At 41.9% G+C, this 26960-nt stretch overlaps 1 protein-coding gene across 14 annotated transcripts in view; it reads left to right on the top strand.

Annotated features, from left to right (window-relative positions):
- Nucleotides 1–26960, top strand: part of SYNGAP1 (synaptic Ras GTPase activating protein 1) — a 319394-nt gene that overhangs the window by 99439 nt on the left and 192995 nt on the right. For all 14 annotated transcript variants that reach the window (XR_012725275.1, XM_075323168.1, XM_075323173.1 and 11 more), the window contains one exon: nucleotides 8329–8434. Coding sequence is in view for 13 of the 14 variants with exons in the window: in XM_075323168.1 (XP_075179283.1) it covers nucleotides 8329–8434 (106 nt within the window). In the remaining variant the exon portion in view is untranslated. The remainder of the gene's footprint in view (nucleotides 1–8328; nucleotides 8435–26960) is intronic.

The raw sequence follows: 26960 nt of genomic DNA, 5'->3' as shown, positions 1-26960 counted from the left end.
CAATAGGAGTAAAAAACAACTATGCAGAATCTTTTTCTTTTTTTTTTTCCTAATGCATCCCTCTGCCTGGGAAAGTGTAATATACAGACTAATCTTTCCTATACAGTGAAAAAACAAACAAACGTATTTTGACTTGTACTAACCAAATGTATACAAAAAGTTCCCTTTTTTTGGCATGTTCTTAGTATATGGGGGCAATGAATACTTGAGACATTTTACAACAATGAATGCCCCAAACATGGAGCTTTCGACTTGTAGAAAATCTAGATGTAAATTTGACCTAACAAGAACATACTCCGTACTCTACAACCTTATTCTACAGTGCCACTCTTTATGGTACTGTAGAATAAGCGTCCTGTGCCATCCTGATATATCTCTGCTTGGAGCCTCCATCGCAGATTCTGTTCTGTTTGATGGAAAAGGTCATGTTGCATGCAGTGCTGGGGTCCTTCATGCACTGAGCATAGCGCTTCGGTTTTCATTTTAATGATAAACCAAAACACTGATGTGAATAGAACCGAATAATCAATAATTATGTCACAATGTGACTGCAGGATAGCGACGGGCAGGGGTCTCCTATATAGTCCCGTGCCTGGCTATTTTCCTGCCCAGAACTAATCTGTGCCCCCCCCAAGGAAGGAAGAGTGTAACGCCTGCCTGGATCCACAGACTCAGATGGGCTGTAAAGGGGAGGCTAGAGGGAAGCCACTCACCAAGTAGGACCCCAGAACCCTGAAACCCTTTAACCCCTATACAGGGATTTGGAATTACACAGGACCCTGGAGATCACTACCCGTGGAAGGCTGCAGTCCGATGAGAGTAGTAGTCAGGCAGGGTCAAACCAGGAATTGCGGAACAGGGACAGAATCGGCAGGCAGTGACGTAGTCGGCAAACGTAGCAGAGGTCAGATCCGGGTCGGGCAGCAAGGTACAAAAAAAGTAGGCAGAAGGGTAGTCAAAAACACGCAGAAGTCAACACAGGAATCACCAACAGAATAGGACATAACAGGAGCCAGGAAAATCAGAACTATATCTGGCAGTGATCATGTGACAGGAGGGGAACTAAGAAGGGTGTGGTGTCTTCCCATTGGCTGTAGCTGAACGCTGGCAACTTCAGCTGGAAGACACATGCCACCCACAGTCAGCCAGCGGTACTGCAGATCCCAAGCTAACCCAGCCCAGTGGATGATCGGAGCCTGCGCCCACTGGTGTCGCTGGCATCGACTTCTCTCCCATCACCAGCACCATCCACGGCAGGAACACTGCGTCGCCTGGCGATCGGAGCAGAAGTCGCTGGAGCAGACTCCGGCGGTGACGTAACAAAGAGGCAGGAGTGTGGTGGCAACACAGATCAAGACATACAGGGAAAAACAAAACTCAGACGCACTGCAAACTCACAGGAACAAACAGTAAGAAACCAAGGAGAAAAGCAAGAGAAGTAAGGCTGCAACAAAAAGACAACAAGGGTTAACACCATACCCGCTCAAAGCAATAAAGTACTGCAACCACCAGTAAGTCTGGATCAGAACACCTCATCAGACCAGTGTAGGTAAGCTATTGCTGGCATTACTGAAATAGCCCAGCCAGCATGTATAGGAAGGGAGCGAATGTGATTGGCTCCCCCACAACATGTGCTCAAAAGAGACTAACAAGCATCCCAGGAGAGATTAACTCTTGCTAGCCTTCCTATGAACTACAAGTCTATGGGTCAACTTCAGAGACGTTAGCAGGCAGAGTGCCAGAATGTGTAGTTTCCACAGATCCTGGCGCCGTCATGACGGCTGGCAATGCCTGCAAAAACCTCCTTGTGACAAAAAAAATGTTGATTTAGCATAAAATGTATTTGGTGTCCACACAATTGTATGAACTCGGTGAACATATATAATTAAATGAGAACAGCATGAAAAAAAATAGTAACAGGAAAATAATTTTTTTCCTCTGTATCCTCTATGCAGAAAATTATATAAAGCATTACACACATTACAATATATGTAACCTAAAAAAGAGCTATGAATGCCAAAACACATAGAGGAAAAAAAAGGGTAATTAAGACCTAAGTAGGTGCAATCATTATGGGGTTAATGCCCAACCACAACAAAAATCAGAATGTGCGCAGCGTTTTTATACCTATGACTGGTTTAGGTTATACTCATGTCTCTTTAAGAGCTGTTTATTGGACGTGTTGATAAGGAAGATTTGATTTGTGATGTTTTTAAGTTAGGCTCTCGCTGCAAAAAAAAAAAAAGTATACCGCACATGTTTTTTTCTGAATACCTTTGTATAGTATAGTGTGTTGTACTTTGCTCTAATATACCACAAAAAAGGAAAATTTGGAGAGCCAGCGTACACTCCGTTGGCATCTACTCGGTGAATGGAGTTTTCTGGATACATTTGGTGCATAGCAATGCGCATGATCACTTAGTGCAGCCGGACACAATTGCTCAGCCACTTTATCCACAGCCAGATCTCTGTTTACTGCACTGTTAATAGAAATAGCCGTCTTCCCCGCTTATCTGTGAGTCTCTGCAGTATATGGCAGTATAGCTGAGAAGAATCCTGCAGGGAAAGTAAGTAGAAACTCGTCTGTCAGCTGCCAGATGGCGGAGCAGAGTATGGCGGGGTTCACATGTCCTGTAGTTATCACGGATCCGTTAGAGATCCATTAGCAAAAATGTTGTGCAAACATTACCTTTTTGTCTATTGTTAAATAACGGATATCGGCCGAATCCGTTTTTCACATGTGGAGTCTATAGACAACGGATCCGTTAATGGATTGCTATTTCACCATCCGTTCTACTTAATGTGTAACAGACCCATTGTTTTCATAACAGGATCCATTACAAATGGAAGATAAATAGCAATCCATTAACGGACCCGTTGTCCATAGACTCCACATGTTAAAAACGGATCTGGCAGAAATCCATTTCCCATCGTATCTATGTAAGATCCATTCTAATGGATGATTACAAGACCTGTGAACTTAGCCTGATTCTGTTTTGAGGCCATCTCTAGGAGCCCCCAGAGTTGGTAAGTACTAACCACTTTATATCCTGGGAACACACCTATGGTATACACGTATCGCCACACAAGACCTCTCATATTCCAGGAGCACTGTACAAATACTCCCAATAGCTGAGCATATACCATACAAGACCCATTAAATACTGGTAATACCTCACAAAACTATATATATTCATAAATACTATAAAAGACCTGCCGTATACTGTGAACATCTCACAAGACCTACTGTGTACTATAAACACCAAATAAGAACCTTCTATGTATTGGGAGCAGACCCACCGTATAACGGGAACACGCCACAAGACCCTGCTGTATATCTGGAACACCCCACTAGACCTGCCATATAAAGGGACCACCCCACAAGACCTCCGTGTTCCAGGAATACCCCACAAGACCTGGCTGTATATCGAGAACACTCCACTAGACCTGCCATGTAAAGGGAACACTTCACAAGACACTGCAGTATATGTTGAACACCCCACAAGACCCTGTGGTATATCGGGAACACCTCACTAGACCTGCCATATAAAGGGTACACCCCGCAAGACCCTGCAGTATATGTTGAACACCTCACTAGACCTGCCATGTAAAGGGTACACTGCGCAATACCCTGCAGTATATCGGGAACACGTCACTAGACCTGCCATATAAAGGGTACATCCCGCAAGACCTCCTGTATACCATGAACACCCCACAAAACCTGCCGTATACTGGGAACACTCCACAAGACACTGTAAACCGGTAACATCCCACAAAACCTAACATATACTGGTCACATTTCACAAGACATGCTGTAGACTGGGAATATCGCACAAGATTGTAACATCCATGTGTGAACACACTCCTGTCACATCGTCAACCAGTCGGTGCCGCTTTATGGCCACAGTTGTAGCTGGGCAGCATAAATGTTGCTCAGCTAATACGGTGACCAACCAGACTTGTGCCCTTCATTTCTGCAGGTACTTCAGGGGTTAAGTATTCGTTTCTGCCAAAGCCATGGGCATGATTCTTGCTATTTAAACTCTCAGTTATCTGTCCGTGGCTTTCAGATATAGCTTTGCTTTTGACTTGGTTTATTGGTTGGTTTATTCTTTGTTTTTGCGATTATCCTGCTTATGACCCTGGCTTTGTTTTTGACCATCCTTTTGCCTGACAATTTTGTCTACGTCCATATTTCCTGGTTTGATGCGGCTTTCCTGACCTCTCTTGGCTTGCCAATCCTGCACGCCTGCTACCTGGCAGTTCAGCCCCGTAACAAAGACCTTCCATATTCCAGAAACACCCCATCTTAGCTGCTGTATATTGGGAGCATCTCATTAGACTTGCCTTATACTGGGAACACCCCATGATACCTGTCATATAACATTGAATGCCCAAGACCTGCCATAAACTGAGGGCTTATGATTAAGGACTGGTTTTAATCCCCCCTTTCCGTCCGAAACGCGTCAAGCCGCATGGCGTTTTTTCTGGATGACCTGTGATTGTTTTAAATTTTGAAATAAAGATTCCAAGTTTTATCATACAGAATTGGTGCTGAGTCCCATCCCTCTTTTCCTGCTGTTGCCTTGGATCACGGACCTGCCTGTCCGGGGGACTACGGGCATCCACTCCAGCCTGAAGGACATCACACGGGTGAGCTGAAATCCATACTTTTCTCATAAACTGAGAACACCTCACGAAATCCGTCATATACCAGCAACATCCCACACGACTGGCTGTACACTGGGAACACCCCACAAGACCTGCTGTATACCTGGAATGCCCAAAAACTGGAAACACCCCACAAAACCCGCCATATACCGGGACCACCCCACAAGGCCTGCTGTATACTGGGAACACCCCACAAGACCTGTCGTATACTGGCAACACCCTACAATACCTCACAATACCTGCTGTATACTGGGAACACCCCACAAGACCTGCTGTAAACCTGTAATGCCCAATGCCTTTTGTAAACTGGGAACACCCCACAAGACCTGCCGTATACTGGGACCACCTCAAAGACCTGCTGTAAACCTGGAAAGCCCAAGACCTGCCGTAAACTGGGAATACCATGAAAAACCCGCCATATACTGGGAACACCCCACAAGGCCGGCCATAAACCGGAAACACTCCACAATACCCATCAACATTCCAGGAATACTCTATAAGAGCTGCTGTTTCCAAGTAACCTCTCACAGGACCTGCTGTATTTAGTAACACCCCAGAAGATCCGCCGTATGTCGGGAACACATCACAAAATCCTGCAGTATAAAGGGAGCCGTTAACAAGACCTGCCATATACTGTAAACGCCCTACAGACCAGCCATATACTGGGAACACTACACAAGACTGTATATCGGGATACTTCACAAGAGCTGACACATACCGGGAACACCCCGGTTGTATAGTCATGACAACTTGGCCCATCTTTCCTGCTTTCCAAACATGACGTTCAAGAGCTGACAGGTCACCTGTGACTTATATATGACACCCACTAGGAGCCATTGTCACTAAATAATCATTGTTCTGTTAGCTTTTCCTAGCCGGCCATACATGAGGTAATGGTCAACCTACCCATCTTTCAGGGGATTTATTTATCCAAATGGGTGTCTTTTTTTTTGAGGATTGCATTAAGCAGGACAAAGTGCAGAGTGAGTGTGTGTAGTGCCCGAGGGCCCGGCTGAATGTGAGCTGTGCAGCAGAGGGAGCGGATTGTGTGAGTTTACAGTGTTTTATGTGACCAAGAGCAGTCCTGATTCTGTGAAAGTCGGTTGTGTAGCAGTCAAGAGGATCCGCAAAGGTGTGACCTATCGCCCGGACAGGCTGCGGCAGACAGTAGCCTATCTGAGAGCTTTAGCGGCACATGCCCGGGCGAGATGTCAGTTACTGTAGTGCGACCCGGCTAATCTGTGATACGAGTGTGAGCGCTGACAATCCAGATCCATCCATCTCCATGTGCTGTGATTACATCATTGTGAAATTCCCATCATATATCTTCACATCTTCCCCAAGGAACAATGCAGCTCTACTGCACGAGGGCCTTCAGGCTCCTGAGCAACTGCTGCAGTTTGTATCATTAGACCGCTGTGTCCGCCATCCTCAGTCTGCGGCACATTTCACGAGGTTTTGTCTGGCTCTCTGATGCGGTCCTGGTAGGACAGGACAAAGGGTAGAAAGCTAGTGGTCAGTCACTGCGAGGGGAGCCAAGGTGATGGTGTGGTGGGAACCTCTCTCCCACTCCCCGCGCAGAAGCTGAATGAGGCAGCTGATGGACGGGGGTATGTGGGAGGATTACAAGCTGCTCTCCCAGATCCTGTCCTGTCATTGTTACTGCAAGGAACTCTAAGCATTAGAGGGAGAGAGTGGGAGAGAGATAGAGACAGGGAAGGCAAGCGATGGGGGGCACAGATGGGGGAAACGAGGGAACTGCATGCAAAATGATGAGCAGGGGTGATGGAGATGGACGCGCACCGCTGGGCTGCTGCCATATTACATAACCAGGGGAAAATTGGAGGAAAAGATGACAGCATGTAAAGTGATAGGGGACCCCCAATCAGGGTACACGAGGGGGAGAGAGGGGTCGTGCAGCGGGTACATAGCAGACACATAGAGTGGGTGAAGGAGCAGAATAGGAAAGAGGGAGAACTAGAATACAGCAGTAGGGTCTATATTCACAGCCGCTGCTTTTACTTGTACAGGATAATTATTGTAATTAACCCGTCAGCCGAAAGTCCCGATCTGTTCCTCCAATCGGATGCAGAGAACAAAGCCATCGGCATTAACCATTCCTAAGCTGGTGTGACATTGGCTGTAGGGCACCTAGGGACAGTCACTGAAGATCAGAAGACATGAGGAGTGAGAGGAAGGGACAGGTATAAAGGCTGAGGAGAAGGCACACGGGGGCATGAGTGCCCGTCATTACCTACTGTGCCAGAAACCGCCAAAGGAGTTTAGGATTTGTGAGATCTCATTCACCTGCAGCATTCACGTCCATCAAATCCTGCATCTTACAGCGTTATTAATGGCCGGTGATGCCTTAATGTCCGGTCATAAGGTTTGCTACATCTATAAGAGCGCTTATATTTTCAGTGTAGTAACTGCAGAGTTCAATGTGTCTTTGGCACCATCTTGATATTTACTGTTCAGTCTTTTGATCATGTTTCCACATATTTCCCAGCTATAATAAGGCAGTGCTCATTTATATACAAGACTGGCAACAGCTCAGCCTAAGGCCTCGGTTCCACTTGTGTTTTGCACAGACGAGTGCAATCCGATAAAACATCAGCTTGCACTCGCAACAGTGCAAAACGATGGGGCAGTGTCCATCTGCGATTGATTTCTTATGCGATATCGGCATGCGGAATGAGTCTCGGCTCACATGCACCCATACAAGTCTATGGGTATGTGTGAAACATCATTCTTGTACATAGGAGACAGTATTATAGCAGTTATATTCTTGTACACATAGGGGCAATATTATAGTAGTTATATTCTTGTACATAGGAGGCAGTATTATAGTAGTTATATTCTTCTACATAGGAGACAGTATTATAGTAGTTATATACTTGTACATAGGGGCAGTATTATAGTAGTTATATTCTTGTACATAGGGGCAATATTATAGTAGTTATATTCTTGTACATAGGGGCAGTATTATAGTAGTTATATTCTTGTACATAGGGGCAATATTATAGTAGTTATATTCTTGTACATAGGGGCAGTATTATAGTAGTTATATTCTTCTACATAGGAGACAGTATTATAGTAGTTATATACTTGTATATCGGGGCAGTATTATAGTAGTTATATTCTTGTACATAGGGAGCAGTATTATAGTAGTTATATTCCTGTATATAGGGGGCAGTCTTATAGTAGTTATAGTCTTGTACATAGGGGGCAGTATTATAGTAGTTAGTCTTATACATAGAAGCAGAAGTATAGTAGTTATATTGTTGTACATAGGGGCAGTATTATAGTAGTTATATTCTTGTACATAGGCAGCAGTATTATAGTAGTTATATTCCTGTATATAGGGGGCAGTGTTATAGTAGTTATAGTCTTGTACATAGGGGTAGGTACTTAGTGTCATGTTTTGCCTGCTCAGACCTGCACTAGGCATAACACAGCGTTCGAGTATATTCCTACTGAAAGGTGTCCCCTTAATCCCTACCGTTTTTCTTTTTGATTTTTTTTTAGCTGTAATGCTGTCTAATATCATATTTTTCTATGTGTTTTTTTTTTTTCTTTTTGCTTCACTTAGGATTTTCAGCTCTGCAGCTGTGTTCAGTAAATTATATCCTCCATATTATATTTACTTTATTTCAGGTTCATCCGCTGTTAATACGGGAGAGGAGAAGCGATCCTACTAGAACCAAATTCTTGAGGCGCACGGTCAGCGTCCCCGTGGAGGGGAAGCATCCTGACGAACACGGTACTGACAACCTTCCATTATTTGTCTTCATGTATTTAACATGGAAATGTGGTGACATTGGAATCCAATGTAATAACGGTCCCTAATCCAGGATGATGCATTACCTTATGTATATGTGGTATGGTATTACACGGAGATAATCAGCTTATTGACCTTGCAGGGAAGAGCACGGAGCCGGCAGAGTATCCCGCCATGGAAACATTGAGTTATAATGGTCATATAATATCGGAACTAGTAAACTGATTGTAAATCTCAGGAGCATATAGGGGGCTGAGCCTCCTAATGAGAACATACAATGCTAGTGTCATATTGGGGCAACATACATTATGGTCTCTGTAAGGCGTAATAATAAGAGAGATTAAATAGTCATTCCCATCTTAAGAGTTGGGACAGGTGATAACCAGCAGATAGATGGACGACACCTTGAGCATGCTAATGGGGCTCTGTATTGCAAGAACAGGGTTCTTTAGAGTAGAGCAGCCCCGCAAGCTCAACCTCCGCTACATTCATTCTCAGACGGACACAACTTGCTGGGATTGCTTAAGGAGGCCCAAGAAAAATAACTGTGGAGTACCAGGCTCTGCAAAGCTCTGTTCTTGGGAATGGTGGGGGTCACATGAAGAGCTGATAACATATGTAACGAGGATTAAACTTCTAAATGTGGAGTCCCACTTTATAATGTGCTGGCATATCAAAAGTAAAGCCTATCATTTTATGGTCTCTGTTTGTCCAAACTTTAAGACCAACATTCATGATGCAGGGATACACTGACACCGGATACACTGACACCGGATACACTGATAATACAGGGATACACTGACACCGGATACACTGATAATACAGGGATACACTGATAATACAGGGATATACTGATAATACAGGGATACACTGATAATACAGGGATATACTGATAATACAGGGATATACTGATAATACAGGGATACACTGATAATACAGGGATATACTGATAATACAGGGATACACTGACACCGGATACACTGATAATACAGGGATACACTGATAATACAGGGATACACTGACACCAGATACACTGATAATACAGGGATACACTGATAATACAGGGATATACTGATAATACAGGGATACACTGATAATACAGGGATATACTGATAATACAGGGATACACTGATAATACAGGGATATACTGATAATACAGGATACACTGATTATACAGGATACACTGACACCGGATACACTGATAATACAGGGATACACTGATAATACAGGGATACACTGACACCAGATACACTGATAATACAGGGATACACTGATAATACAGGGATACACTGATAATACAGGGATATACTGATAATACAGGGATACACTGATAATACAGGGATATACTGATAATACAGGGATATACTGATAATACAGGGATACACTGATTATACAGGATACACTGACACCGGATACACTGATAATACAGGGATACACTGATAATACAGGGATATACTGATAATACAGGGATACACTGATAATACAGGGATATGCTGATAATACAGGGATACACTGATAATACAGGGATACACTGATAATACAGGGATATACTGATAATACAGGGATATACTGATAATACAGGGATACACTGATAATACAGGGATATACTGATAATACAGGGATATACTGATAATACAGGGATATACTGATAATACAGGGATATACTGATAATACAGGGATATACTGATAATACAGGGATACACTGATAATACAGGGATATACTGATAATACAGGGATATGCTGATAATACAGGGATACACTGATAATACAGGGATATACTGATAATACAGGGATATACTGATAATACAGGGATATACTGATAATACAGGGATATACTGATAATACAGGGATACACTGATAATACAGGGATATACTGATAATACAGGGATATGCTGATAATACAGGGATACACTGATAATACAGGGATACACTGATAATACAGGGATATACTGATAATACAGGGATATACTGATAATACAGGATACACTGATTATACAGGATAAACTGACACCGGATACACTGATAATACAGGGATATACTGATAATACAGGGATACACTGACACCAGATACACTGATAATACAGGGATATACTGATAATACAGGGATATACTGATAATACAGGGATATACTGATAATACAGGGATATACTGATAATACAGGGATACACTGATAATACAGGGATATACTGATAATACAGGGATATACTGATAATACAGGGATATACTGATAATACAGGGATACACTGATAATACAGGGATATACTGATAATACAGGGATACACTGATAATACAGGGATACACTGATAATACAGGGATACACTGATAATACAGGGATATACTGATAATACAGGGATACACTGATAATACAGGGATATACTGATAATACAGGGATATACTGATAATACAGGGATACACTGATAATACAGGGATATACTGATAATACAGGGATATACTGATAATACAGGGATATACTGATAATACAGGGATACACTGATAATACAGGGATATACTGATAATACAGGGATACACTGATAATACAGGGATATACTGATAATACAGGGATATACTGATAATACAGGGATACACTGATAATACAGGGATATACTGATAATACAGGGATATGCTGATAATACAGGGATACACTGATAATACAGGGATATACTGATAATACAGGGATATACTGATAATACAGGGATATACTGATAATACAGGGATATACTGATAATACAGGGATACACTGATAATACAGGGATATACTGATAATACAGGGATATGCTGATAATACAGGGATACACTGATAATACAGGGATACACTGATAATACAGGGATATACTGATAATACAGGGATATACTGATAATACAGGATACACTGATTATACAGGATAAACTGACACCGGATACACTGATAATACAGGGATATACTGATAATACAGGGATACACTGACACCAGATACACTGATAATACAGGGATATACTGATAATACAGGGATATACTGATAATACAGGGATATACTGATAATACAGGGATATACTGATAATACAGGGATATACTGATAATACAGGGATATACTGATAATACACGGATACACAGATTATACAGGATACACTGATTATACAGGGATACACTGATAATACAGGGATATACTGATAATACAGGGATATACTGATAATACAGGGATATACTGATAATACAGGGATACACTGATAATACAGAAAACACTGATTATACAGAAAACACTGATTATACAGAAAACACTGATTATACAGGGATACACTGATTATACAGGGATACACTGATTATACAGGGATACACTGATTATACAGGGATACACTGATGACACAGGGATACACTGATGACACAGGGATACACTGATGACACAAGGATACACTGACGTAGGATACACTGACGCAGGATACACTGACGCAGGATACACTGACGCAGGATACACTGACGCAGGATACACTGACGCAGGGTACACTGACGATTAGGGATACACTGACGATTAGGGATACACTGACGATTAGGGATACACTGACGATTAGGGATACGCTGACGATTAGGGATACGCTGACGATTAGGGATACGCTGACGATTAGGGATACACTGACGATTAGGGATACGCTGACGATTAGGGATACGCTGACGATTAGGGATACGCTGACGATTAGGGATACGCTGACGATTAGGGATACGCTGACGATTAGGGATACGCTGACGATTAGGGATACGCTGACGATTAGGGATACGCTGACGATTAGGGATACGCTGACGATTAGGGATACACTGACGATTAGGGATACACTGACGATTAGGGATACACTGACGATTAGGGATACACTGACGATTAGGGATACACTGACGATTAGGGATACACTGACGCTAAGGGATACACTGACGCTAAGGGATACACTGACGCTAAGGGATACACTGACGCTAAGGGATACACTGACGCTAAGGGATACACTGACGCTAAGGGATACACTGACGCTAAGGGATACACTGACGCTAAGGGATACACTGACGCTAAGGGATACACTGACGCTAAGGGATACACTGACGCTAAGGGATACACTGACGCTAAGGGATACACTGACGCTAAGGGATACACTGACGCTAAGGGATACACTGACGCTAAGGGATACACTGACGCTAAGGGATACACTGACGCTAAGGGATACACTGACGCTAAGGGATACACTGACGCTAAGGGATACACTGACGCTAAGGGATACACTGACGCTAAGGGATACACTGACGCTAAGGGATACACTGACGCTAAGGGATACACTGACGCTAAGGGATACACTGACGCTAAGGGATACACTGACGCTAAGGGATACACTGACGCTAAGGGATACACTGACGCTAAGGGATACACTGACGCTAAGGGATACACTGACGCTAAGGGATACACTGACGCTAAGGGATACACTGACGCTAAGGGATACACTGACGCTAAGGGATACACTGACGCTAAGGGATACACTGACGCTAAGGGATACACTGACGCTAAGGGATACACTGACGCTAAGGGATACACTGACGCTAAGGGATACACTGACGCTAAGGGATATACTGACGATAAGGGATATACTGACGATAAGGGATATACTGATGATAAGGGATATACTGATGATAAGGGATATACTGATGATAAGGGATATACTGATGATAAGGGATATACTGATGATAAGGGATATACTGATGATACACAGATACACTGACACAGGGTATGCTGATGATACAGGGTACACTGATGATATAGGATACACTAATGAAACAGAGATACATTAATGATAGAGATACACTTATGATACAGTGATGATACATTAATGATGCAAGGTTACACTGATGATACGAGTGTTAGAGATGGGAGGATGGAAGAGTACACTGATGATACAGAATGCACTGAGGGTACATTGATGATACCAGTAAAACTGGTAGAGGATAAACTGATAATACAGGGTACAGTGATGATACAAGGGTACATTGTTGAAAGAGGGGTACACTGATGATACAGGTAAAACTAATATAGGATAAACTGATAATACAGGGTACAGTGATGATACAAGGGTACATTGTTGATACAGAGGTACACGGATGATACAGGTATACGCTCATTATACAAGGGTATACCAAAAATATAGGATGCACTGATTATTTAGCAGTTCACAGATGATACAGGGTACAACGATAATACAGTATATACTGTTGATACAGGATCCACTGATGATACAGGGATATACCTATGATACAGGATACACTAATGATACAAGTACGCTGATAATACAGGAAACACGGATGATACATGTATACACTGATAATACAGACATGCACTCTTGATACAGGGTATGCTGATGATACAGGGTACATTGATTATACAGGATACACTGATTATACAGGATACACTGGTTATACAGGATACACTGGTTATACAGGATACACTGGTTATACAGGATACACTGATTATACAGGATACACTGATTATACAGGATACACTGGTTATACAGGATACACTGATTATACAGGATACACTGGTTATACAGGATACACTGGTTATACAGGATACACTGATTATACAGGATACACTGGTTATACAGGATACACTGATTATACAGGATACACTGATTATACAGGATACACTGGTTATACAGGATACACTGGTTATACAGGATACACTGATTATACAGGATACACTGGTTATACAGGATACACTGGTTATACAGGATACACTGGTTATACAGGATACACTGATTATACAGGATACACTGATTATACAGGATACACTGATTATACAGGATACACTGATTATACAGGATACACTGATTATACAGGATACACTGGTTATACAGGATACACTGGTTATACAGGATACACTGGTTATACAGGATACACTGATTATACAGGATACACTGGTTATACAGGATACACTGATTATACAGGATACACTGATTATACAGGATACACTGGTTATACAGGATACACTGGTTATACAGGATACACTGGTTATACAGGATACACTGGTTATACAGGATACACTGGTTATACAGGATACACTGATTATACAGGATACACTGGTTATACAGGATACACTGGTTATACAGGATACACTGATTATACAGGATACACTGGTTATACAGGATACACTGGTTATACAGGATACACTGATTATACAGGATACACTGGTTATACAGGATACACTGGTTATACAGGGTACACTGATTATACAGGATACACTGGTTATACAGGATACACTGGTTATACAGGATACACTGATTATACAGGATACACTGGTTATACAGGATACACTGATTATACAGGATACACTGATTATACAGGATACACTGGTTATACAGGATACACTGGTTATACAGGATACACTGGTTATACAGGATACACTGGTTATACAGGATACACTGGTTATACAGGATACACTGGTTATACAGGATACACTGGTTATACAGGATACACTGGTTATACAGGATACACTGGTTATACAGGATACACTGGTTATACAGGATACACTGATTATACAGGATACACTGGTTATACAGGATCCACTGGTTATACAGGATCCACTGATTATACAGGATACACTGGTTATACAGGATACACTGATTATACAGGATACACTGATTATACAGGATACACTGGTTATACAGGATACACTGGTTATACAGGATACACTGGTTATACAGGATACACTGATTATACAGGATACACTGGTTATACAGGATACACTGGTTATACAGGATACACTGGTTATACAGGATACACTGGTTATACAGGATACACTGGTTATACAGGATACACTGGTTATACAGGATACACTGATTATACAGGATACACTGGTTATACAGGATACACTGGTTATACAGGATACACTGGTTATACAGGATACACTGATTATACAGGATACACTGGTTATACAGGATACACTGGTTATACAGGATACACTGGTTATACAGGATACACTGGTTATACAGGATACACTGGTTATACAGGATACACTGATTATACAGGATACACTGATTATACAGGATACACTGGTTATACAGGATACACTGGTTATACAGGATACACTGATTATACAGGATACACTGGTTATACAGGATACACTGGTTATACAGGATACACTGGTTATACAGGATACACTGGTTATACAGGATACACTGGTTATACAGGATACACTGGTTATACAGGATACACTGGTTATACAGGATACACTGGTTATACAGGATACACTGATTATACAGGATACACTGGTTATACAGGATACACTGGTTATACAGGATACACTGGTTATACAGGATACACTGGTTATACAGGATACACTGGTTATACAGGATACACTGGTTATACAGGATACACTGGTTATACAGGATACACTGATTATACAGGAATACACTGGTTATACAGGATACACTGGTTATACAGGATACACTGGTTATACAGGATACACTGATTATACAGGATACACTGGTTATACAGGATACACTGGTTATACAGGATACACTGATTATACAGGATACACTGGTTATACAGGATACACTGATTATACAGGATACACTGGTTATACAGGATACACTGATTATACAGGATACACTGATTATACAGGATACACTGGTTATACAGGATACACTGGTTATACAGGATACACTGGTTATACAGGATACACTGGTTATACAGGATACACTGGTTATACAGGATACACTGGTTATACAGGATACACTGATTATACAGGATACACTGGTTATACAGGATACACTGGTTATACAGGATACACTGGTTATACAGGATACACTGGTTATACAGGATACACTGGTTATACAGGATACACTGGTTATACAGGATACACTGATTATACAGGAATACACTGGTTATACAGGATACACTGGTTATACAGGATACACTGGTTATACAGGATACACTGATTATACAGGATACACTGGTTATACAGGATACACTGATTATACAGGATACACTGATTATACAGGATACACTGGTTATACAGGATACACTGGTTATACAGGATACACTGGTTATACAGGATACACTGATTATACAGGATACACTGGTTATACAGGATACACTGATTATACAGGATACACTGGTTATACAGGATACACTGATTATACAGGATACACTGGTTATACAGGATACACTGGTTATACAGGATACACTGGTTATACAGGATACACTGATTATACAGGATACACTGGTTATACAGGATACACTGGTTATACAGGATACACTGATTATACAGGATACACTGATTATACAGGATACACTGGTTATACAGGATACACTGGTTATACAGGATACACTGGTTATACAGGATACACTGATTATACAGGATACACTGGTTATACAGGATACACTGGTTATACAGGATACACTGATTATACAGGATACACTGGTTATACAGGATACACTGATTATACAGGATACACTGGTTATACAGGATACACTGATTATACAGGATACACTGATTATACAGGATACACTGGTTATACAGGATACACTGGTTATACAGGATACACTGATTATACAGGATACACTGGTTATACAGGATACACTGGTTATACAGGATACACTGGTTATACAGGATACACTGGTTATACAGGATACACTGATTATACAGGATACACTGGTTATACAGGATACACTGGTTATACAGGATACACTGATTATACAGGATACACTGGTTATACAGGATACACTGATTATACAGGATACACTGGTTATACAGGATACACTGATTATACAGGATACACTGATTATACAGGATACACTGGTTATACAGGATACACTGGTTATACAGGATACACTGGTTATACAGGATACACTGATTATACAGGATACACTGATTATACAGGATACACTGGTTATACAGGATACACTGGTTATACAGGATACACTGATTATACAGGATACACTGGTTATACAGGATACACTGATTATACAGGATACACTGGTTATACAGGATACACTGGTTATACAGGATACACTGGTTATACAGGATACACTGGTTATACAGGATACACTGATTATACAGGATACACTGATTATACAGGATACACTGGTTATACAGGATACACTGGTTATACAGGATACACTGATTATACAGGATACACTGATTATACAGGATACACTGGTTATACAGGATACACTGGTTATACAGGATACACTGGTTATACAGGATACACTGGTTATACAGGATACACTGGTTATACAGGATACACTGGTTATACAGGATACACTGATTATACAGGATACACTGATTATACAGGATACACTGGTTATACAGGATACACTGGTTATACAGGATACACTGATTATACAGGATACACTGGTTATACAGGATACACTGATTATACAGGATACACTGGTTATACAGGATACACTGGTTATACAGGATACACTGGTTATACAGGATACACTGGTTATACAGGATACACTGGTTATACAGGATACACTGGTTATACAGGATACACTGATTATACAGGATACACTGATTATACAGGATACACTGATTATACAGGATACACTGATTATACAGGATACACTGGTTATACAGGATACACTGGTTATACAGGATACACTGGTTATACAGGATACACTGGTTATACAGGATACACTGGTTATACAGGATACACTGGTTATACAGGATACACTGATTATACAGGATACACTGATTATACAGGATACACTGGTTATACAGGATACACTGATTATACAGGATACACTGGTTATACAGGATACACTGATTATACAGGATACACTGATTATACAGGATACACTGGTTATACAGGATACACTGGTTATACAGGATACACTGGTTATACAGGATACACTGGTTATACAGGATACACTGATTATACAGGATACACTGATTATACAGGATACACTGGTTATACAGGATACACTGATTATACAGGATACACTGATTATACAGGATACACTGGTTATACAGGAATACACTGGTTATACAGGATACACTGGTTATACAGGATACACTGGTTATACAGGATACACTGGTTATACAGGATACACTGGTTATACAGGATACACTGGTTATACAGGATACACTGGTTATACAGGATACACTGATTATACAGGATACACTGATTATACAGGATACACTGGTTATACAGGATACACTGGTTATACAGGATACACTGGTTATACATGACTGATGGACTAGTGAATTGCGCTCCTGGTAATCTAATAAATAAGACACCACACACTGCGTGACATGGATTAAAATTTTGGCCACAGCAGCCCTTTATTTTAATAAGAAAAAACATCAATAAGAAAAAACAAGATTATCGGCCCAGAGATGTGGTTGTTATAAATCCCAGCCCCATATCCCCCTCCGCCGTGTACACCTAGCTCAAGGGGGAATCTGGGTATACCCCTTGATCATTTTCCTTGTGTCCGCTGAGCTCCTCCCCAGGGACCCATCTATTCCACTGTCCACTGAGCTCCTCCCCAGGGACCCATATTCCACTGTCCGCTGAGCTCTGGCCCAGGGACCCCATTAAAACATAATTCTCCAACCAACAAAGAGGGGGTTTAAACAACCACATCCCGCCGCCGCCAAATGCTGCTGTAACATACAATATTAAAATGTTAATACAATATTAATATGTTGATATGACATTGTCAATTTGGATACATTACTGATAACAATTGATACAATACGATACAATACTAATAATGTTGATAAAATACCGATGATGTTGAATACCAATAACATTGTTAGAATATTGACAGTGTTGCAAAGTCCTGATATTGATACATTTCCCTTTATTATAGGGAGGGTGGGTGGGACAACTGCTTGTTCAGTCTTTAAGTCCAGGACAAAGGAATGACACCTTAACATGGGACCTATTTCTTATATGGCCCCTGCCCCCATCTCTCCTCCTGCTCGCCCACCACCACATTCCTTAGGTAAAAACCCCCATCCCTTACTCCTTAACCCTTTCCTGGATCTATCACTGCCTCAGTCATGTACGTTACGTCTATCTGCCTTCACTCTGCTTGACTGATGGACTAGTGAATTGCGCTCCTGGTAATCTAATAAATAAGACACCACACACTGCGTGACATGGATTAAAATTTTGGCCACAGCAGCCCTTTATTTTAATAAGAAAAAACATCAATAAGAAAAAACAAGATTATCGGCCCAGAGATGTGGTTGTTATAAATCCCAGCCCCATATCCCCCTCCGCCGTGTACACCTAGCTCAAGGGGGAATCTGGGTATACCCCTTGATCATTTTCCTTGTGTCCGCTGAGCTCCTCCCCAGGGACCCATCTATTCCACTGTCCACTGAGCTCCTCCCCAGGGACCCATATTCCACTGTCCGCTGAGCTCTGGCCCAGGGACCCCATTAAAACATAATTCTCCAACCAACAAAGAGGGGGTTTAAACAACCACATCCCGCCAAGACTCGCTCTTGTGACACCTTACAAGAGTGAGTTCCTCCACAACTTAATGGCTCGTTCTACTCCTTCTTGTATTCCCAACATCCATATATCAATGCCAATGTCATTAAGATGTACCTTATCATCTCTCCAAAAATGTTCCTTTGTATTTTCCAGCATCTGGTGACGTATGGCCACCCCTCCGTTTTCCAACACAAATTTTGTTATTTTTTTATTAACCTTTATCCTTGTATTATTGATGCGAGCCACTGATCGCGCTGTTCTCCACATTTGTCTAGCTACTATATCCGACCAGACCACCACTGTTTCTGGGTAAGACCTCCATAAATTCAACATATCAAGCTTTATGTTCCTAACTAAATGTCTTGATGTTCTTATTGCTAAATCATTACCACCTAAATGGATAAGTAAGACGTCCGGGGGGCGGTAGAACTCCACATGATACTGGATTTCTTTTAACAGCTGATGCCACTGCATTCCCCTCTTTCCTATCCATGTCACCCGTGCCAAGGAACTGGGCAACCCCAACTGTTTGCCATTAGGCCTGACTGCTGCACGTAAGGCCCCCCAAAAAACAAATGAATGTCCCATGATCCAAATCAGGCATTGCTGTTCAGCTAAAACAAAAAACAAAAACACAATTATCACACAATTGTCTAAATGAAGACACAACTACTATAAGATTACCACAATGTACACATATATATACATGTACGCCATTTATAATAAATGTAATCGAATGTAACTCTTAAATCTGCTCGATTCCCATCTCCCGATTTTTTTTAACTATGTCAGGCTCTAAGCCCCATCTAGCAGCTTCTGTGGCTGCTCCTATCCTAAACGAGTGTGAAGTGAATGCGTTTGGAGACTCTCCCAATATTGTCAGGCATTTTTTAAGAACTGCTGTGAATTGAAATTGTGACAATGACTTACAATCCTCATGAATTAGTAATGAACCTTGGATATTTGGCCTTCTTGAGACATAGTTTCTAAAACAGATGACCGGGCAGGCCCTGGACCCGCTTAAAGGAAACAATGTGATCCATTTTCCTCTACCCTGTTGATCAGTTTTTGACTTTGCCAGAAAACATTCTAATCTGTCTGTGTACTGATGTATTCAAATTGTCTCTCCAGTAAAGGAGACAAACTCTAGCACAGCGCCACCTATTGGAAGTAGCGATCCTAAAAGTCACAAGTGGATTTTCGACAATCCTTTGCAATATGACTCAGGATATATAAGCCAGATCAGAATCCCAATTTGCAGACACGGTGTTTCGGGGTGCTTGCCCCTCGTCAGTGCAAAGTATGGGGGTGTCTGATCTGGCTCATGAGAAAGCTATGTGGGGACCACGGGGGAACACTGTGTACTGATGCACGTCCTCGGCTTGTAGACCCCCACTTCTGGTGGAGCTATTCGACACTAACTCGCTGATTCTAAAAGCTCCAAAAAAGGCCAGTGTGAATGCACAACTAAAGAGTAACACTGGAAACGGACTGCTCCAGACTCGGCCTAGTACACTCAGCATCTGCTGCAATAACTGGAAAGAAATCGGACGCCGTTTATCTCTGGTCTTCTTACAACTTTTCCTGTAACCCTTTAGGGCCTGCTTAACTAAAAAATGCTTTGTGTAATCAGTGAAGTCGTGCAACTTAAACCAAAAAGCTAATCCAGACATTTTACTATCAATACTGGACAATGAAGTACCATCCACAAAGGCCCTGCTAATGTAAAATAACAACAAGGAAACATTGTCATGTACACTGGCATCATGTGCCACTAGAGCACACAAGTCTTCCCATTCCCTCCATGCTGACTGGTACCTCTGCCATGTGCTTACACCCACAGACCGTTCTATCAGAGCGTATGCAGTGTCACTGGCAGTGACCACAGAAAATCCGGACACTTCTTGCCTTGTACCTCTGCCATCGGGGCTAACGAACGGAATCTGTCCCACTGAAAACGAGACAGAGCATCAGCCACAGAATTGCAAACACCGGGGACATGCACAGCTGTAATCTGACAATTTGACTTTAAACAGCGCAGCACTAGATGACGCAGCAACGTAACAACAGGCAGGGAAGAAGCTGATTGTTTGTTGATGACTTCTACAACTCCCAAGTTATCACAATGAAATCTCACTTTTCGGTTTTGGAAAATATTGTACCAAATTTCACAAGCAACCACTATGGGGAACAATTCAAGGAGGACTAAGTTTCGTGTTAACCCATTGTTTCTCCAACTCTCTGGCCACCTATCTGCACACCACTGTCCCGAACAATATGCACCAAAACCAGTTGACCCCGCTGCATCAGTGTGGATGTCTAGATCAAAATTTGAAACCGGTGGTCTGATCCACAATGACCTCCCATTAAACTCTATTAAGAACTGTTCCCATACCGCCAGATCGTCCTTTAATGTTCTAGCCAGCCGCACAAAGTGATGTGGAAAGGTTATGCCTGAGGTAGCTGCAGCTAGGCGCCTACAAAAAACTCTACCCATTGGAATAATGCGACACGCAAAGTTCATTTTTCCTAACAGCGATTGTAGATCCTTTAATCTGATCTTACGGTGGGATCTAGCTTCTCTGACTGCCTCCAGCAGATCACTGACCTTGTCATCCGGTAATCTGCACTCCATTGCTTCACTGTCAATCAAAATTCCTAAAAACTTGATAAGTGTAGACGGGCCTTCTGTTTTATCTGATGCTAACGGTACTCCAAAACACTTAAAAACCGACTGAATCGCTGCCAATAATGAAGCACAAACAAATGACTTTGGTGGACCAATACATAGGAAATCATCTAGATAATGCAGGACAGAACGCACGCCGGCTTCCTTCTTTACTACCCACTCCAAAAATGTGCTAAATGATTCAAACAAGGAGCATGAGATGGAGCAGCCCATCGGTAAACACAAGTCTACATAAAACATTCCCTGCCACTGACAACCCAAGAGATGGAAGCTTTCTGGATGGACTGGTAAGAGTCTAAAGGCAGCTTCAATGTCTGTTTTTGCCATTAAAGCTCCTCTGCCGTACTTCTGTACCCATGCAATCGCTGTATCAAATGAAGTATACGAGACTGTGCAAAGTTCCTGATCGATTCCATCATTAACTGAGCTTCCATGAGGGAAGGACAGATGATGGATCAGCCTAAACTTATTGGGTTCCTTCTTTGGGACCACCCCCAATGGAGAGACCCTTAAGTTTTCTATTGGCATTTTGGGGAATGGGCCTGCCATGCGGCCCAGGTCAATTTCTTTGTTTAGTTTTGTGGAGACAATGTGAGAATATGTATAAGCTGAAGCAAGGTTACGAGAACAGGTTAATGGGCCTGAAGTAGATGGGATCTTAAAACCTTCTGAGAAACCCTCCCCCAGCAATTGTGCTGCTTTTCTATCTGGGTACCTGCTTAGATAGCCCACCATCTCCCCGAGTCTAATTGGGGTTTCCCCCTTTTTGGTTAATCTCTGCTGTTGGGGTTTTATTTCGTGTAAAGCATTTTGATAGGCTATGGTTTCCACTACAGAAGCTGCATTCATGTTTGTACCTGCATGTGTTTCCGAATCTGCACTGGCTATCATTGAACTGCCAGCAGCAACCTTTTCTGTTTGCTGCCGACAATCCGATTGCTGGTGATCTGCCGACATAGCCCTGAAAGGGCTGATTAACCCCACGTGGCGCTGTCATGAGACGCATCCATAAACTAATATCTTTGTGATCCCAACGAATCCCTTGGCGACCAGCCTTTCGTTGGCGAAACTGCTCATCATAGCGCAGCCATGCTAAACCTCCATACGCACGGTGCGCCTCCCCGATAGAATTCATGTAACAAAATAAGGCAGAGCAATGTTCAGGAGTTTTTTGGCCTATTACACTTGCTAATATGGCAAAAGCCTGGAACCAATTGCTAAATGTTTGGGGGATGAGACAATACCGTCTTTCTTGTTCCTCTCTTTTCCTCTCATCAAACCTTACTCTATCCAAGTTATATTTTTCTAAGGGCAATAATGAAAATATTTCCACATATTCGTCGGCCCAAATCTTCTCCCTAACCTCCTGTTTCAAATGAATTCCTAGAGGACCCTCAAAACATACATATAATTCTCCTTTTGCTGCATCAGATAATGTAACCCCTTGTGAAATTACTGCGTCCTCCTGTGTCTCTGGATCAGCACACGACTGACTTACCACCTTCGATGTCCGGCGACCATTCCCACACCATGCAGCAATAGGAGAAGAAGTTATGGGTAAGCTAGACTGACTCAAAGCCTCCTTAACCCCGGACACTAATTGCTGTACTACTGAATTAAGATCCCATCCTACATTGCCGGGAACTGTACCCCCAACTGCGCCCACTGGACTCATTACAGGTGTTGTTACACTAGATATAGGACAAGAAAAAGTGTTCTCACCAATACCTGGCTGCGTCCTAGGTTGACCAGCCGTCCGTGACGTATTAGTTATAGTCTCTACAGCCCCTTCATTATTGAAGTGCTGCGTGCTGCTGCCCTCTAGTGGGCAGTCGTTATCTGTGTCATAGTCATTGTCTGGAATCTCTGCTGAGTCTTGTAGCTGTAGATTTCTTGCCGGACTCATATCCTGAGCCGGCCGAAGAAGTCTTTGTCTGGTTAAAGTACTTTTGCACAGTTGTCTTTTTGGATTCCTGCCACTCCTCGTGTAATGAGAACCCGGATCCGGAAATGTTGTGTGTCCTAAGCCCGTCCCCCCGTGTTGGTTTATTTCCTGGGGTAAGGCCGTATGATGTCCTCTAGAATGATGCAAAGTTTGTTGAGGAAGTTCTAAGGATTCATGGTGGGCTGTCGTCACGTCAGTTGTAGCTTGTGTGGCTGCTTCTCTGGCTGGCACCTCAGTAGAGCTGGACTTTCTCCTTGCACTTCTTGGTGTCTCTCTGGTTAGATGGTCTGGCTCTTTTCTCTGTCCTTTGTTATTCTTGTACTGTAGTTTCCTTCCTGGTTTGTAAGCAGGATCAGAGGCCGTGCTGCGCTTTGCTCTTTTCCTAGAGGTAACGGAAGGACTTATGATCCTATTGTGAGTCCTATTGGCCATTTCAGAAGTTAGTCTCTCAGGAGGTCTTGATCTTCTTAGAGTTTGATGTTCAGAAAGTTCAGAAGGGACAGATGCTGTATCCCGGGCATTCTTCAGCAATTCGTCTAGCTGGGCCTGAATCCATTCGGGCCTACATGTCAAAGCCGCGGCCTGAACGCTCTTCAGCAAGGCATCCATACTGCTTGTTCAGTCTTTAAGTCCAGGACAAAGGAATGACACCTTAACATGGGACCTATTTCTTATATGGCCCCTGCCCCCATCTCTCCTCCTGCTCGCCCACCACCACATTCCTTAGGTAAAAACCCCCATCCCTTACTCCTTAACCCTTTCCTGGATCTATCACTGCCTCAGTCATGTACGTTACGTCTATCTGCCTTCACTCTGCTGGATACACTGATTATACAGGATACACTGATTATACAGGATACACTGATTATACAGGATACACTGGTTATACAGGATACACTGGTTATACAGGATACACTGATTATACAGGATACACTGATTATACAGGATACACTGGTTATACAGGATACACTGGTTATACAGGATACACTGGTTATACAGGATACACTGGTTATACAGGATACACTGATTATACAGGATACACTGGTTATACAGGATACACTGGTTATACAGGATACACTGGTTATACAGGATACACTGATTATACAGGATACACTGGTTATACAGGATACACTGGTTATACAGGATACACTGGTTATACAGGATACACTGATTATACAGGATACACTGATTATACAGGATACACTGATTATACAGGATACACTGGTTATACAGGATACACTGGTTATACAGGATACACTGGTTATACAGGATACACTGGTTATACAGGATACACTGGTTATACAGGATACACTGGTTATACAGGATACACTGGTTATACAGGATACACTGATTATACAGGATACACTGATTATACAGGATACACTGGTTATACAGGATACACTGGTTATACAGGATACACTGGTTATACAGGATACACTGGTTATACAGGATACACTGATTATACAGGATACACTGGTTATACAGGATACACTGGTTATACAGGATACACTGGTTATACAGGATACACTGATTATACAGGATACACTGGTTATACAGGATACACTGGTTATACAGGATACACTGGTTATACAGGATACACTGATTATACAGGATACACTGATTATACAGGATACACTGGTTATACAGGATACACTGGTTATACAGGATACACTGATTATACAGGATACACTGATTATACAGGATACACTGATTATACAGGATACACTGGTTATACAGGATACACTGGTTATACAGGATACACTGGTTATACAGGATACACTGGTTATACAGGATACACTGATTATACAGGATACACTGGTTATACAGGATACACTGGTTATACAGGATACACTGGTTATACAGGATACACTGATTATACAGGATACACTGGTTATACAGGATACACTGGTTATACAGGATACACTGGTTATACAGGATACACTGGTTATACAGGATACACTGGTTATACAGGATACACTGGTTATACAGGATACACTGGTTATACAGGATACACTGATTATACAGGATACACTGGTTATACAGGATACACTGATTATACAGGATACACTGGTTATACAGGATACACTGGTTATACAGGATACACTGATTATACAGGATACACTGGTTATACAGGATACACTGGTTATACAGGATACACTGGTTATACAGGATACACTGATTATACAGGATACCCTGGGTATACAGGATACACTGATTATACAGGATACACTGATTATACAGGATACACTGGTTATACAGGATACACTGATTATACAGGACAGGATACACTGATTATACAGGATACACTGATTATACAGGATACACTGGTTATACAGGATACACTGATTATACAGGATACACTGATTATACAGGATACACTGGTTATACAGGATACACTGGTTATACAGGATACACTG

The sequence above is a fragment of the Anomaloglossus baeobatrachus genome, chromosome 9 (genome assembly GCF_048569485.1).
Source record: "Anomaloglossus baeobatrachus isolate aAnoBae1 chromosome 9, aAnoBae1.hap1, whole genome shotgun sequence".
Classification (NCBI taxonomy): Eukaryota; Metazoa; Chordata; class Amphibia; order Anura; family Aromobatidae; genus Anomaloglossus; species Anomaloglossus baeobatrachus.
Note: the sequence above shows the minus strand (reverse complement) of the source record. Positions and strands in the feature narration are given on the sequence as shown.